Source organism: Salvia splendens, chromosome 7, assembly GCF_004379255.2.
Source record: "Salvia splendens isolate huo1 chromosome 7, SspV2, whole genome shotgun sequence".
Taxonomy (NCBI): Eukaryota; Viridiplantae; Streptophyta; class Magnoliopsida; order Lamiales; family Lamiaceae; genus Salvia; species Salvia splendens.
Genome location: NC_056038.1, coordinates 16,913,620 through 16,928,872, shown reverse-complemented (window position 1 = coordinate 16,928,872; position 15,253 = coordinate 16,913,620). Strand labels below are relative to the sequence as shown.

At 39.3% G+C, this 15,253-nt stretch overlaps 2 protein-coding genes and 1 long non-coding RNA gene across 4 annotated transcripts; 2 read left to right on the top strand and 1 right to left on the bottom strand.

Annotated features, from left to right (window-relative positions):
* Positions 1–905: 905 nt before the first annotated feature.
* Positions 906–4,530, bottom strand: LOC121741250. Of its 2 annotated transcripts, XM_042133960.1 has the most exons (7): positions 4,248–4,530; positions 4,123–4,177; positions 3,175–3,264; positions 2,410–2,971; positions 2,081–2,306; positions 1,529–1,974; positions 906–1,394 (listed from the first exon to the last, which is right to left on the bottom strand). In XM_042133960.1, the coding sequence occupies exons 4-7, from the start codon at positions 2,938–2,940 to the stop codon at positions 1,380–1,382; spliced, it is 1,218 nt and encodes a 405-aa protein (XP_041989894.1). In that variant the 5' UTR covers positions 2,941–2,971; positions 3,175–3,264; positions 4,123–4,177; positions 4,248–4,530; the 3' UTR covers positions 906–1,379. The 2 variants fall into 2 exon arrangements, with proteins under 2 accessions (XP_041989894.1, XP_041989895.1); XM_042133961.1 differs by having other exon boundaries at positions 4,123–4,530.
* On the top strand, positions 3,280–4,744 carry LOC121741252. The gene is made up of 2 exons (XR_006037811.1): positions 3,280–4,192; positions 4,537–4,744. It is a non-coding gene; the product is annotated as an uncharacterized LOC121741252 (long non-coding RNA).
* A 3,676-nt stretch (positions 4,745–8,420) lies between these two features.
* On the top strand, positions 8,421–11,208 carry LOC121810867 (glycerol-3-phosphate dehydrogenase [NAD(+)] 2, chloroplastic-like). Its single transcript, XM_042211590.1, has 9 exons — positions 8,421–8,821; positions 9,312–9,448; positions 9,540–9,645; positions 9,714–9,915; positions 9,989–10,076; positions 10,169–10,316; positions 10,443–10,592; positions 10,657–10,806; positions 10,882–11,208. Exons 1-9 carry the CDS (start codon positions 8,531–8,533, stop codon positions 10,894–10,896), a joined length of 1,287 nt encoding a protein of 428 aa, XP_042067524.1. The 5' UTR covers positions 8,421–8,530; the 3' UTR covers positions 10,897–11,208.
* The last annotated feature ends 4,045 nt before the right edge of the window (positions 11,209–15,253 follow it).

The window sequence follows — 15,253 nt, the reverse complement described above, 5'->3', positions numbered from 1 at the left end:
GTTCACTTTCACGTGAATCTGAAGGATGCTATGACAATTCAGAAGATTCACCTATCTTCATGGAATAAAGCTGATTCATGCATTAACAATTCATTTCACCAAACTCTTGTAGTATTCAAGTAGGTTCACTTTCACGTGAAGCGGAAGGATGCTATGACAATTCAGAAGATTTAAATATTGATAGTTTTAGATTTTTGGATGATAAAATGATACTTTTGCATCATAAAATGATACTTTGACGGGACAAAATGATAGTTTGAAATGGATAAAATGATAATTTTGTTTAATAATGATAGTTTTATATTTTTGGATGATAAAATGATACTTTTGCATCATAAAATGATACTTTGAGGGGATAAAATGATAGTTTCAAATGGATAAAATGATACTTTTGTTTAATAATGATAGTTTTAGATTTTTAAATGATAAAATGATAGTTTTAGATTTTTAGATGATAAAATGATACTTTTGCATCATAAAATGATAGTTTGAGGGGACAAAATGATAGTTTCAAATGGAGAAAATGATACCTTTGTATGATAAAATGATTGTTTGAGTTCTTTGGTTGGATAAAATGATACTTTTGCATCATAAAATGATAGTTTGAGTGAACAAAATGATAGTTTCAAATGATAAAATGATACTCCATCTCCAAAAAAATAGTCTTATTTTAAAACTGGAAACTTTTACTCATATTATATTTTTTATTTTTTTAATTACCTCCTCTCTTGAATAGCTCTCATGGTTTATAATAAATAAATAAGCCTTTAATTCAAGTATGTTCACTTTCACGTGAAGCTGAAGGAGGCTATGACAATTCAGAAGATTCACCTCACAAGATCATAATAGAGTCAAATCAGTTTTTCTAACCACACATAAAGGCAAATAAAAAGTTAAGACATAAATTACAAACTAATATAACATATATATAGTCAAGAGAGATCCAAATAGAGGTCAATAGTGTATGCCCCAACATCAAAGATGTGAATAGTTTGGCAGCAACACAGTGGAATGCCTACATGCCTACAACAATTTACCAATAATTACACCAAGAAGTACAAGAACCATGCTCATAAAAACTACAACAACACATGTCTCAAATTCTGATAAAGTGAGTGCTCGGGTGGGAACGGCTGATATTGCTTCAGATGTGGGCTTCTCACTCGTTGTTGATGCTTGACGCATAAAAACTTGATCTTCGGAAGTTGAAGAGTAATTTTGGAATTCATCGCACCATATGAAAGATTGAAAATGCTTCCCGTTAACTGGACATTTGTAGTAAAACCGACCAGGATTATTGGCAAAACTTTCCTCCACAGCGAACAATCATCTTTCCATTCCCACAATGACATTGTGGTGCGGACTCATGGTCGACTATATCATGGCCCTTCATTCTGAGAACAAAGAAGCACAATAAAATGTTAACATCGTTATTTGTACAAATAACCAATCTTAGACAAAATGCAGATAGTATGCGAGTACACAGTATGACTTAAAATGTTCAAAAATCAAGACGCACGATACTCACACGCATCCACATGCCAGCTGCCATTTGATCCCGTTTGTTATTCCAATCGATTGTAGGATCAATAAATTCTATATGCTCAGTATCATCTTGCTCAGCAAACATTTCATTGTCAACCATGTTAGTGTCAACTAACTGTTCCATAGGATCCACTGCCATCTCTCCCCTTATGTAATTATGTAGAAGAAAACAAGCCATTATCAACATAATTTGTGTTTCGATTGGATAGTAAGATGCACTACGTAGAATACTCCAACGCATCTTAAGAACAACGAAAGCCCGTTGAATAATGTTCCTTGCACTCGTATGTCGCATATTGAACATTTCACGAGGATTCTTAGGCCTCTCAGTGTCCGGACCCCATTCATGCAGATGATATCGAACTCCTTTGTAGGGTGTCAAAAAACCTTCACTATTTGCATACCCGTTGTCACACAAATAATAATTACCTACAGGTGCATCATAATCCATTGTTGTTATGATTTACGCCGATGGAATTTAGAGCTTAACATTATACAAAAGACTATTAGCCTAGACGACAGACACATAGATTACCTTTGGGGACTTTAATACCAAATGGACGAGAAATTGCATCTCGTAGGATACGTGCATCACCTGCGGACCCCTCCCAACCCGGTAAAACATATACAAAACGCATGTCCCTCGTGTACGCTGCCAAGGTATTTGTGGCTATTTGCCCTTTCCTAGTTCGATATCTTGGCTTATCAGCCAATGGAACTCGGACGTTAATATATGTCCCATCTAATGCACCTAAGCAACCCTACAAGTTAACACATATATATTTATCAATAAACACTACATACCAAGTTTCCACGAAAAATCTATATAATCCGATTCATGTGAGTAAATCTTAGACAATTTACCTTAAACCACTTCCACCTAGGGTCAACACTGTTGTCAGGTACCGAAGTTGGCTTAGCTATAAACATTTTATGCACCAGTATGATGGCTCGGAGGACAACATGGACATAGTATGAAACTGTTTGACCAGACCTTAAAAAATCAAAACTAACCACCCGGTTCTTTTTGTGATGTGATAAAACACATAAAAATAAAGCCACTTGTTCCTCTACTTTAACAAATGATCCATCTACCAACCCAGCTCCTTCTCTAAGAAGAATACATAGTCTCCCGAAACAATTTCGGTCCATGCGTAGATTATTTATGCAGTCCCTATCACTAACACCTGTCAATCTAGTAAGACGATTGACCTGGGTAGGTATGCGGGTCAGACGGCGAAATAAACGCCGTGCCTGGTTCTTTTTAATCCACTTAGAACCATTAGTCAGTTTCAAGAAATCACGGATAATGATCACGGTTCGTGTGTTGTGCTTTTGTAGTATGTCTTCAATAAGCAAGGCGATTTCTTCGTCGGACAATGAACTTTCACTCATAATTATAAAGCAACACAACACTTGGAAATGCCTGCCAATTAAATTACCCAAACTCAATTCATGCCAAAAAAACCCAAGTACTGCGAAAATAAATCTCTGCCAATTAACAAACCAAAACCATAAAGAATAAGAAAATACAAAACATAATGGTTTGACCATTTTATAATGAATGTCGTGCCTGGACGGACTGTATTTGGAGAAATCACAAATTGAAGTCATGAAATTAGGGTTTACCTGCAGTGGCTATAATTTCACCAATTGACCGAAATAGAGTTCTTCAACGAAGAAGAATCCTTCGATTGTGTGTAAATCTTCCAAATAGAGCTGCACAAAACAAGAGGCCAATTTTAATGAGATAAATTCGCGTAAAAAAAGATATTGATTTGTTACAATCGTGTGGTGTTCGAAAATCTGAGAGAAAACGGGAAGAGAAGATGGATTGACGGGAAGAGAAAATCGTGTGGTGTTCGAAAAGAAATCGTGTGATGTTTGCTGTGAATCTGCCCAAATGAGAAAGAGAGAAAGAAGATAGAAGAAAGAGTTTGAGCGTGAGCATCAAAGTCAAGGAGGGCTAATTTTGGAAGGCAATTTTATTTCTTGATGGAGTGGAAAATAAACTAGGGTTGAAAGGGAGATAAGTTTCCAGAAATAAGTTGGTATACACTCTTGGGCCCTTGTCGGGCCGACGTATTTTGCGGGCTTTCTTACAAAAGTTGAAAGTGTATCAAAGCATGGAAAAAACAAGTAAATGGGCTTGTTTCTTGGATTTTCTGGGCTATCAAACATGCCCTAAATATAAATAGCCCAAAACTCAAAGTGAGAGAATTAAATATGGTAATGCTACTTCTTTCCAGAAACACGCGTACACCACTTCCCATTCATATCATCACCACCAAATTGAAACACATACACAAATCCTGTTGGCCCTCAAAAATCACCACACAAAATTGAACAAAAAATTGAGCTCTCGCCAACCTCTCAACCGTCGCCGCGGCAGCCCCAATTCCATTCGCCTCGATCAACCTAAGTTCTTAATTTGATTTTGAGAATTAAATTTCGATTCATTATTTGGATGGTTCGAGTTATCAATTTGATTTGTTACAGATTAGGTGTTTTACTTGTATCGACTACATGACATGCGATTGAAGGAAGCACTTGACGTTGGGGTGGAAGAAATTATACCTGCTGTTGGTGACAGGGCAAAGATTGTATTTTCAACACTCCTTCACTCACGTTTCTGGTAGGAACAAAAGTAAGTTGATTACAAGCTTTAGAATTAGAGAAAATCAGAGCATGATTTGAGGTACCTTGAACTTGATCTGATTATTGGAATTGGGAGAGGAATGATATCTAGCTCTCTCCTCGAAAATCTCGGTTGAGTGAGGATTGAGAAAGAATCGCCTTGTTCTTGTGAGTGAATTGAAAATTGTGTGTCAAGTGAATTGTGTGATAGCAGATTAGGGTAAATATAAAGAAATAGCGTGATTTGTGAATGAGTATTTTGGGAAGGATTGGAATTGATTTGAGGGATTGATTCCACAGTCAAGTGACGTTAATTGTAATTGACTGATTTTTAGATTTATTTTCTTTCTGCAGCTGAATTAAAAAGGATGGAACTTTCGGCTCAAGGCAAAAGGAATTTCCATTTGGACTCACACTAAAACGGATTTATATTAATTAATTTGGGCTCAAGATCCATTTAAATTGTATAGCCCACCATTTATATTTCATAAGATTGGACTTGTATTATTTAATTTATCAGATACATCACGGAATTGGATCCAATAATTATCCCGCGGGAAAATAATTATTTAAATTCATATTGTGATTTCACCATCGTGATTCAAACTCGTAAAAGGGTTATTTCGCCTCGACAATAAAACCACTCATTTGAATAATAATTAAATTCATCCCGCATAAATTTTTCAAACAGCCACGTCACGTAATCAACGAAGCTGACTCAGTCAACGCACAGTCAAAATCCTAAATCCAATTTGGTCACGAGAAAATCAAATAACAATTCCACTCCTTATTTAATCCACGGACTTCAAGGCATTAAATGCAAAAAATTTTGGGTTCGAAAATTAGGGTTCAAAAAGTGGGGTGTTACATTGTCTTAATCTTCGAAAGAGCTTCGCGTGAGTCTCTTGTATGCCTCAATCAGAGTTCGGATGAGAGAGTTATGACCGGTTTACGAAGACTACGTAGAGTAGTGCCAAACCAGCGACTTGTTGGCGCAGAACTGACTCCTGAACGGTCCTAGCGAGTCGTTGCGACGCGCTGGCAAGTTTAGACTCTTTTTTGAAGTTATTTTTTTTCATCCTTTTTGAGTTAGTGTTAGCTTCTAGTTGACTTGAACTACTTTTAGCTCAAGAAATCACCCACAAGCGTGCAGGCCTAAATATAGTTGATGGCAACTGAAGTTATCGTATCCACAAGGACTAGATTGCCGGCTTAAGTGTCATAACTTGATTTCTAACACTATTTAGACTACGAAAGGTTGTTTTTTGTTTTCATCTAATTAAAGTAATAAAGTAAGTAAAGGTATAACAAGATGAAGAAAGTAGGGTTTAGGATCCAATTACAACGGGAAAGACGTGAAACTCAGTCAACGTTTTTGTTCACCTATGTTGCACCTCTAGTACTTTTACCACATGTGTCTGCACAAACTTTAAATCACATACGTCTGTATGGATCAACTCTAGAAGTTTCATGCCCCGTTATACTGAGTGGAATGATAGTTTGGCCATTTTGGCTTCAAAATACACTTCACATCTTTCGTGTAATTTAAACTTATCTACTTTTAGTAAATTAAGGTTTACTAATCATTTTATAGCATTTAGATTTACATGTCCCTATAAATCATAACACTCAAGCAAATAGGAGGATTGATTATCTCACTTATTGCTTATTTCTTTTTCACAGTGCATGACTGTTACATTATGCTAAAAAAGCTCATTCACTAGGTGGTCTCCACCTATGAACTTTTCATACTTGGTCAACATAACTTTTCACACTCAAATTCTAGTGATAAACCATGATTTAAGCCTGACACGATATTGTTTCGGATATTTGCAACATGGAACGCATCCTTAAGGTTGAGAACTTTTCCAGTTCTTAATTTAAGAATACATTATCCACACCAACACCACATAAGAGGTTTGGTTTTCCATACGTATCTTTCTACCTCCAACAGATTTGAAAGTAGACAAAAATGCTTCTTTCGAAGCACACATGACTTGTGCACCCGTATCGACAAACCATTTCATTTGGATTTTTACAGTGGTTCTCGTCGAAGACCATTGCGACCACCTCGTGGTCCGTGTTGATTTTGACAACACATTAAAAAATTTGCACAATATTGTCCTCAACAATATATCCACAATTATATTAAACCTAAGGTGTATTGTTATTTTTAACAACACATGCATCTCAATTTGTACTACCAAATCTAAGTGGTCTTGCTTGTAAATGACAAACGATAAACACAATTCTTAAGAAAACAAATCTTAAAGAATTTTAACCATTTCGTAACGCAAGAACATTTCTACTAATCGTTGCTTCATTCCAGCTTCAGAGTTCATGTTCCTTCAATTGACATAATCGTGTCTTAAAATAACACAATAATTTGTCTTGAGATTGCTAGAAATATTGGGATAATTTCCCAAGCCGTTTACAAGTGGTACTCTAACTGTACAATCGAATGAAAAATAATAGCAATAAGTGGAAAGGAAATTACAGCGGAAATAATAAAACAAACCAACAATAAATCGAGTCGAGGAAAGCCCTATTTCCACAAGACAAATTACGCCCCGGCTAGTACTCACGAATGGACATATTGTCCCCAAAGATTAAACAACTTCCTCCTAGCATGTATAAGTACATCAAACCAGCTAGGCACCGACAAACTTGACGGAGTTCTGAGAATTGAGTCAACAGTGCTCTAAAATGCAAACTAAGATGCTAGAGAACAAAAGAGAGAATAGAGAAATACTTTTTGAATTGTGGTGTATTTTTCTCTTTACAACTCCATGCCTTTTATTGGCACAAAATGTGGAATTGGAAGGTCATCGAATTAAAACACCATACACCACAACTTTAAAACAATGGAGGTTACAAGAGGCGAAAAGCCAAAAGCCTTAAGAATAAAAGGCATGGAGTTGTAAAGAGAAAAATACACCACAATTCAAAAAGTATTTCTCTATTCTCTCTTTTGTTCTCTAGCATCTTAGTTTGCATTTTAGAGCACTGTTGACTCAATTCTCAGAACTCCGTCAAGTTTGTCGGTGCCTAGCTGGTTTGATGTACTTATACATGCTAGGAGGAAGTTGTTTAATCTTTGGGGACAATATGTCCATTCGTGAGCACTAGTCGGGGCGTAATTTGTCTTGTGGAAATAGGGCTTTCCTCGACTCGAACAATATTCCTTTTGGGATATTGATCCCTAAGTCGAACAAAAGGTAGTCATATTTTTGTACTCGCTTAAAGAAAATGACTAACTTAGTTGGGACGGATGGAGTCGTATTTTTGTACTCCCTTCGTCCCAACTAAGTTAGTCATTTTCTTTTGGGATATTGATCCCTAATATCATGAAACTTTCAAAAGGTAGGATTTTTCCACGAACTTTAAAATTGACAAATAATATCACGAACTTTACCCGAGTTTGTTATTTTCCACCAATAAAAAAATTCCGGCTATATTAATGGATGGAAGAGCAATTTTTGGAGGATGTACTTCAAGAAAAACTATCCTCAAAGATTGAAGAACTTGAAGCTCTCGAAGTTTTTGTTTAGAAATTAGGAAAAAAAATCTGTATCATGATATTTTGCCATAACTTTTTCACCGGGGGGAAACAACAAACTCGGGTAAAATTCATGATATTATTTGCCAAATTTTTAAATTCATGGGAAAAACCCAACTTTTTAAAAGTTTCATCATATTCGAGACCATATCCCTTTTCTTTTTTAACAAAAATAAAAATTAATTCGACGTTACTTTATTCCATCATTTACATTATTTTCTTTTTATCGATTCTTCTTTATTCATCTTATCTACTCCCCCGTCCCAAGGAAGATGTCTTCCTTGGGACGGTACGAGATTTTATGCATGCTAATTTTAAAGTGTTTAAAAAGGGAGAGACAAAGTTGTTGGGTGTTCAAAAGTAGAAAAGACGAATAAAGTAAGAGAGACAAAAAGTTATTGATGTTTAAAAGTATGAGAGATGTAAAAAGTATGAGAGATAAAATGTTATTGGGTATTTAAAAATAAGAGAGATGAATAAAGTAAGAAATAGAAGAGAAAATTAAATATTTTAAATATTTTTTAAATAAGAAAGACGCCATCTTATTTGGGAAAGATAAAAAAGGAAATTGAGTCATCTTTGGGTTACCTTTTAACATATTTTTTTAGTTTTTTTTGCCTAAATTTAGTTGCAACTTTGAACTTTGAAGAGTACTTCACATTTGGAAGAAAAGGCGAAAGAGAATGGATTTGTGAGCGGCGGACACGTGTGGTGCAGATATTGGATAAAAACATCGATTCAGTTCAAGAAGTGGAATCAGAAACCGAAAAAGAAGGTGCTGTGCTTCAAATGGCTGCTTCACTCTTCGAGCCGCCATTTTCACCCAACAATTCCTTCTCTTCTTTCCCAACAATCAAACCCAATCCCAATAGCTTCTTTCTCCCTCTCCCCCGCCCCCCCACCGCCTTGTCTCCTATCTGTCTCTGCGCCGCCGATGATATCATCGTTCCGCAGGAGGAGCAGAGCGAGAGGAGCACAGACCGAAGAAAGGTGGTGCGTGTGGCGTGGGAAAAGCTCCTCCGCTGGTCCCGCTCATTGCGCTCTAAGGCCAAAACCGATGTTCTTGAACGCACCAAAAAGGTCTCCTTTCTCTTTCTTGTCTTCTGTTTCTATCTATGTTTTACTGTAAAATTGGTGCTATTGGATTGTGGAGTCAATTTTCTACAATGAAGAGTTTCTAAATTTAGGAAACGGATTAAAAATGAAAGAATTTCTATTTTTAGGATTGGGAAACGAATGAAGTATTACCCCCTGCTCCTTATTAATAGAGACCCTTATTTTTGGCATGAGAATTAAGAATACATTAAGAATAGTATGTTAAGTGAATGGTGAATAAAGTAAGAAAAACAAAGAGAATAAAATAAGAGATATGATTACTTTTTGTCAAAAATAAAAATGACTCAATTATCTTGGAACTTCCTAAAATAGAAAAATGAGTCAATTAACATGAAACGGAAGGAGTATATAAATAAATTCCTTTGATTACTTATTTTCTTGTTTGTCGGTTGCTGCTGTATTTGGTATTTTTCCTTATTTGGCAAAGTGATGTAGTAATGGTTGGTGGGCTTAGGTTGTGGTGCTTGGAGGTGGTTCTTTTGGAACTGCTATGGCAGCTCATGTTGCTGATAGAAAATCTCAGCTACAAGTTCATTTGCTTGTAAGAGATGCTCAAGTTTGTCAATCCATTAATCAGACTCATCTTAATTGGTATCACTACTACATAGTTCTTATTCATTCAGTTTTGTGAAGCTATTGTTATAAGTATAATATATGTATGTGTGTTCCTCTTTTGCTTTAGTAAGTATTTTCCAACACACAAGCTGCCAGAGAATGTTGTTGCCACCACAGATGCTAGAGAAGCTCTACAGGGTGCAGACTTTTGCTTCCATGCTGTGCCTGTCCAGGTTGTTGCATTTCTTCTTCTTTTTGCAATTAGATTGTCTTTCTTCTAATCGAATGTCTCTTGCTGCAGTTCAGTGCCTCGTTCCTTGAGGGCATTGCTGAATTTGTTCATCCCACCCTGCCTTTTATTTCCCTCAGCAAAGGCTTGGAGCTTAATACATATAGAATGATGTCTCAAATAATTCCCCGAGCACTGAGAAATCCTCGCCAGCCCTACGTGGTTCTATCTGGCCCTTCATTTTCTCTCGAGCTGATGAACAAGTTACCCACAGGTGCGTGCCTTGCTTTAGGTGCTACATATTACATGATCTCGACTGACTTAAACTTGTGTTCGTGTATGTGCAGCTATGGTGGTGGCATCAAAGGACAAAAATATGGCAAATGCTGTTCAGCAACTTCTTTCTTCTAGGAACATGAGAATCAACACTTCAAGGTTGTAATAGTACTAATGATTTGATCTCACGCGCAAGCTTCAGAGAGTGTGTGAAGCATATGTATGTGCAGCAGTAACACCTGATGTTACAGTGATGTTACAGGGGTTGAAATTGCAGGTGCTCTTAAGAACGTACTTGCTATAGCTGCTGGGATCGTAGAAGGGCTTAATCTTGGGAATAATTCCATGGCAGCTCTTGTCACACAAGGGTGCTCTGAGATAAGATGGCTGGCAACAAAGGTTTGTTTGTTTATGAATAATACTTCACATTCAATGGATTGTTAAAGGCTTTTGAATCTTAGAGTTCTAGTCCTATGTTCGCGTGTTTTTCAATCGATTTGTTGATTCTCACTAATCTCCAATCAGATGGGAGCCAAGTCAACAACACTGACCGGTTTGTCTGGAAACGGAGATATCATGCTCACGTGTTTTGTGAATCTTTCAAGAAACAGAAGGGTTGGTGTTCGTCTTGGATCCGGTGAAAAACTTGATGACATTCTCAGTTCTATGAACCAGGTGCCTTGAGAACAACCACTTGAACCCAAAGTTGATGTGAATTCCTAACAGCTGTGGTTTTCAGGTGGCTGAAGGCATATCCACTGCAGGAGCTGTGATTGCATTGGCACAGAAATATAAGGTTAAGCTGCCGGTGTTGACAGCAGTTGCTCGCATTGTTGATAACGAACTGACTCCAACAAAGGCTGTCTATGAACTAATGAATCTGCCCCAGGTTGGTTGGTTTGTTTGTTTAATTGTTGTGAGAGATGGGATTTTTAGGATAATCCTTTGATTTCATGGTGTGTAGGTTGAAGAAGTTTAGGTGTTGGTGAAGATCACACATATACTACATTCACACATTATTTGACATGAGAAGATAGGCTGCAGAGTTTTGGCTTCTTGACGATTACTTGTTTTTGGGTTGTATAGAAGAAGCAAGTTTTACTGAGAATCATCAATTGGGCATTAAGTTTCGAGATTCCAGTCGTTCGTAAAGGGATGTTATGTCGTACGACCTTCAGTTGAGCCTTACATTGGGGATCCATGTTGATATTGATGTTGTAGTTGTAGTTGTAGGTATATGCACTATAAGCATCTTCCATCTTCCCTTTAACCAAAAACATGATCCAATGCCTTCCTTTGTTTCCTTTCCACTTTTGATGCCAACTCTCCACCCACTACTACTGTGGCACCGGTCAGTGATATGCCCTCCTCGTCGTCTTCACCCGTCTCGTACGCGTACCTAATATGATCCAATCCTCATCTTGATATCAAATTTTAACTGTTCACTAGTTTCAAGCCTTGGCCAACTATTGTGAAATGATCAAATGTGTCAACTCAACATACAAGTCTATCATTGACACACCACAATCATTAAAGAAGTGTGAACATTTTCTTGAACTGCATTTTTTGGGCTACAAATTTCAGAGGCCTCTTAACATAAACACTTTGACATAATGAATGGCGATCAAATAATTTTGGGCCTAATTTCTTATCTCTGTTACTCACATAAGTATTTTTTTTTTTGTATTTTTATAGTGCAAATCATGTTCTATTTTTTTGAATGTTGAAGTTATGCTTACAACTTCTGTGACCTGCTGACCACTTTTTGCATTCTTAAACTGCATACTAATTTTATTTACCAATGGGGTATTCGGTTTGCAAAATTGTATCTGTGATTAAATTTGTAGTGTGTTTAGTTAATGAAATTCAACTCCACAACTCAATTCTAAATAGATAATCATGGGATAATTAGTCATAACAAACCCTCTACGACTAAAATAATCTCACAATTCAATCCTATATTATATCTTGGTATTATTTTATCTTGGAAATCGAACACCACCTAAGTAGATTGAAGGTTCCGGCTTTGTAGAAGTATAGCACAAACACATATTAGAGTTAACAAAGAAAAATAACTGTATTACATTACTCGACAAGTCACCTGAAGCAATGAGCAAAACTTCTCGAGTTGAAAGAATAGTAGCAGTGTTTTTACAAGGTAAAAAAGAATATGCTTTTCATTGAAATGCATTCTATTACAGATGACAAATGGTTAAAGGAGACATATACAACACAAAATCGTCTGAATTAAAAAAAAACACACAAAATTTACAGACTCGTCTAAACCGAGGCACCTAATTTGGATTACCTGATGATGTTCTGTTTATCCTTTGAGCACCTAGCCTTGGGGCAGCAGGTTTAACCCCTCGGCCTCGTCCACCTGACATTGGCTTGTGCCCGGCTGTAGGTGGAGGCGCAGCAATGGACGCCCAAAGTTCGTCGCTGGAAGAACCACTTGATTTCAGATTCAAAGACTTGGAAGATGATTTCGGAACAGGCGCAGCGATTGCTCCCCAAGGATCATCCTCATCCACTACTTTCTGATCTCGGAAACTCCTTCCGAGAACCGGGTAGGTGTCGCCATGGTGGCACTGGCGGGCCCAGCCCTACCTTGGTACCAGCTATTGCGGAAACAGGTCCCCAATCTCACTTGGGCCCGGTTCGCGTGGGAGTTAATGAAACGTTTCGGAGGGAATGGAGCTTTGGATGAGTATGAAGCCTTTGCAGTCGTACGCCATACCGGAACTGTCGCTGAATATGTAGCAGCGTTCGAAGCGCGCCTCGCGCAGGTTCCGGATATATCGTGCCATCAATGCTTGGGTTTCTTTATGGCGGCCCTCCGACCAAGATCACTGCTTACGAAGATGCGGTCGAATTAGCACTGGACATCGACATGTTAGCATCCAACCACTCCTAGCGATCAGCACCTACCATCTCTTCCACCCCGACTCCCGCGTACACAGGACAACCATGCCGCTCCTCCTCAAAGGGTTACTCCCAATTCTCCTCCACCGGCTCTTCTTGCCCGGTGTCAAAACGTTTCCGGAACGTGTCACCAGAGGAATATCAGAGGCATATCGGAGGCATATCACAGCAGGTACATGTGTCAAGTGCGGCCTTAAGTTCGGGCCGACTCATTGATGCCCCCCGAAAACCCTCAATGTCATCTGCGAGGACGACGGGGAGGAATCGGATGAACCTCAGCTCGAGGAGTCCGCTGTGTTGACGATGAAATAAAGCCGCAGCTCTCTGTGTTGTCTTTAAATGGGCTAGATACGTCCCATACAATGAAGCTATTTGGTGAAATTGATTCACACCAGGTCAAGGTGATGGTGGATAGCGACGCAAAAACTGCTTCATATCAGAGCAGTGCGCCCAGAGGCTTCAACTCCGAATTACACGCACAACGCCCTACTCGGTGGTGCTGGGCGATGGATCCACTCGCCGGGTGGCAGGGATATGCCGGAGCATTCTTCTGACATTGGAGAAGGAGAAATTTGAAGTATCGTGTTATGTCTTCCTTCTCCGGAACATCGACATAATTTTGGGGGTCTCGTGGCTTGCTTCCCTCGGCAACGTCATGGCTAATTGGCATCACTCATCTATGGATTTTTCAGTCAACGGTCGTCCCGTATCACTCCAAGGAGATCCGACTCTAATGCGCAAAGCCTGTTCCACTCAGGACCTCTGTTGCCTCGACGAAGGGGACTGCTGCTGGATCTTCCATTCGGTCGAAAAAGAGACAGTTTCAGAGCCGTTTGGGATCTGTCCAGCTCTGCCGCGGGCAGCCCAGTCAGACCTGCTGCAGCTAATTGATGAATTTCCTTCGATCACAGAAACCACTGCGGGGCTGCCCCTCGCCGCCGCACCGATCACCGCATTCCACTTCTACAGGTACTGACCCTGTCTTCGTTCTCCCGTATCGCTATAATCATTTGCAGAAGGACGAAATGGAGAAGCTGGTCGCTCAGTTTTGTGGTCCACACGGATCAGAGCGCAGTTTGCGGCAGCTTTTAGCTCATCCGCTTGCAACCCCGGCACAACAAAACTGGGCATCGAAATTATTAGGCTACGATTTTACAATCGTCTACAAGGAGGGCATGTTAAATAAAGCGGCCGACGTCCTTTCCCGGCGAGATGAGGAGACTCTAGAATTCTCGGCCATCTCCCTCCCATCATGGCCGGAGTGGTCGACCATTCAGGAAGATTTACCTTCGGACCCGGCGCTGCTGAAAATCAGATTTGCCTTGGAGGCAGGTCAGCCGACATCACCACACTACAAGCTGGTGCATGACATTCTATTTTACAAGGTAGGATCGTTGATCCCCCCACTCCCCATGGATACCGAAGCTGCTCGCAGAGTTCCATGTCACACCGGTGGGTGGTCACTCCGGCGCATACCGCACATATCGCCGGCTGGCTTCCAATGTTTACTGGCCCGGGATGATGGGGCAGGTCACAAATTTCGTCGCGGCTTGAGTGAGACGGGGCGACCGTTTACTGTGAAATCCATGGACGATCTCGGCCAATTTGCCATGACGTAGCCGAGGGAGGCGAGCCATGCGACACCACAAATTCCTCATTCTCCAATGTTAGAGGCACGTCCCTGCAAATCCCCGCTGCGCGACGTGTGGAGCCATCGCCTAGTACCACCGAGTAGGGTGAAGTAGGAGTAACTGGCAGCTCGAGCCGGTGGGCGCACTGCTCGGATATAAAACAGTAGTTAGCGCCGCTATCGACCATTACCTTAACCTGTTGTGAGACGATTCTCCCAAATAATTTCATCGTATTGGTCGTGTGCAGGCCGTTGAGCGATAGAACAGATAGTTGTGGTTCAGCCCCGGTCTCCAAAACTTCAGATTCCTCGGGCTCAGAGCCAGTGGGCGATTCGTCGTTCTCCTCGCAGATCAGGACGTTGAGAGCAGTGTTGTTAGGGTCGCGGGTCGGTCCGGGGCGATGAGGCTGGACCCCGGGTCGCGGGGCGATGGGGCGCCGGGGCGAGGGACCCATGAATCGGGGCGCAAAATTATTTATTATTTATATATTAGTAATAATAATGATTAAAGATAATTCAGTATAATATAAATACTTATATTTACATAACAGGAAAAAAATATTTTTAAAGTTCAATTTTGACATTGGGTAGAAAAGAATTATTGGAGGAATTATAATCAATTTACTTATTATAATATTTAATTAATGGATTTTATAATACAGTCATTTTGGAAAAAGATGAAAGATTGGAAGAAATAATAAATTATTATTTTATTTATCTTCATTTAAATAAACATAATTATAATTTTAAATCTCTTCATTTAATCATAAAACAAATTATC

Coding starts and splice junctions, on each gene's coding strand:
- LOC121741250 (XM_042133961.1), bottom strand. CDS start 2,940: ATGAGTGAAAGTTCATTGTCCGACGAAGAAATCGCCTTGCTTATTGAA. Junction 2,307..2,409: donor CTAGGTGGAAGTGGTTTAAG/GTAAATTGTCTA, acceptor GTTAACTTGTAG/GGTTGCTTAGGTGCATTAGA. Junction 1,975..2,080: donor TGGTATTAAAGTCCCCAAAG/GTAATCTATGTG, acceptor ATGCACCTGTAG/GTAATTATTATTTGTGTGAC.
- LOC121810867 (XM_042211590.1), top strand. CDS start 8,531: ATGGCTGCTTCACTCTTCGAGCCGCCATTTTCACCCAACAATTCCTTC. Junction 8,822..9,311: donor TTCTTGAACGCACCAAAAAG/GTCTCCTTTCTC, acceptor TGGTGGGCTTAG/GTTGTGGTGCTTGGAGGTGG. Junction 10,317..10,442: donor TAAGATGGCTGGCAACAAAG/GTTTGTTTGTTT, acceptor ATCTCCAATCAG/ATGGGAGCCAAGTCAACAAC.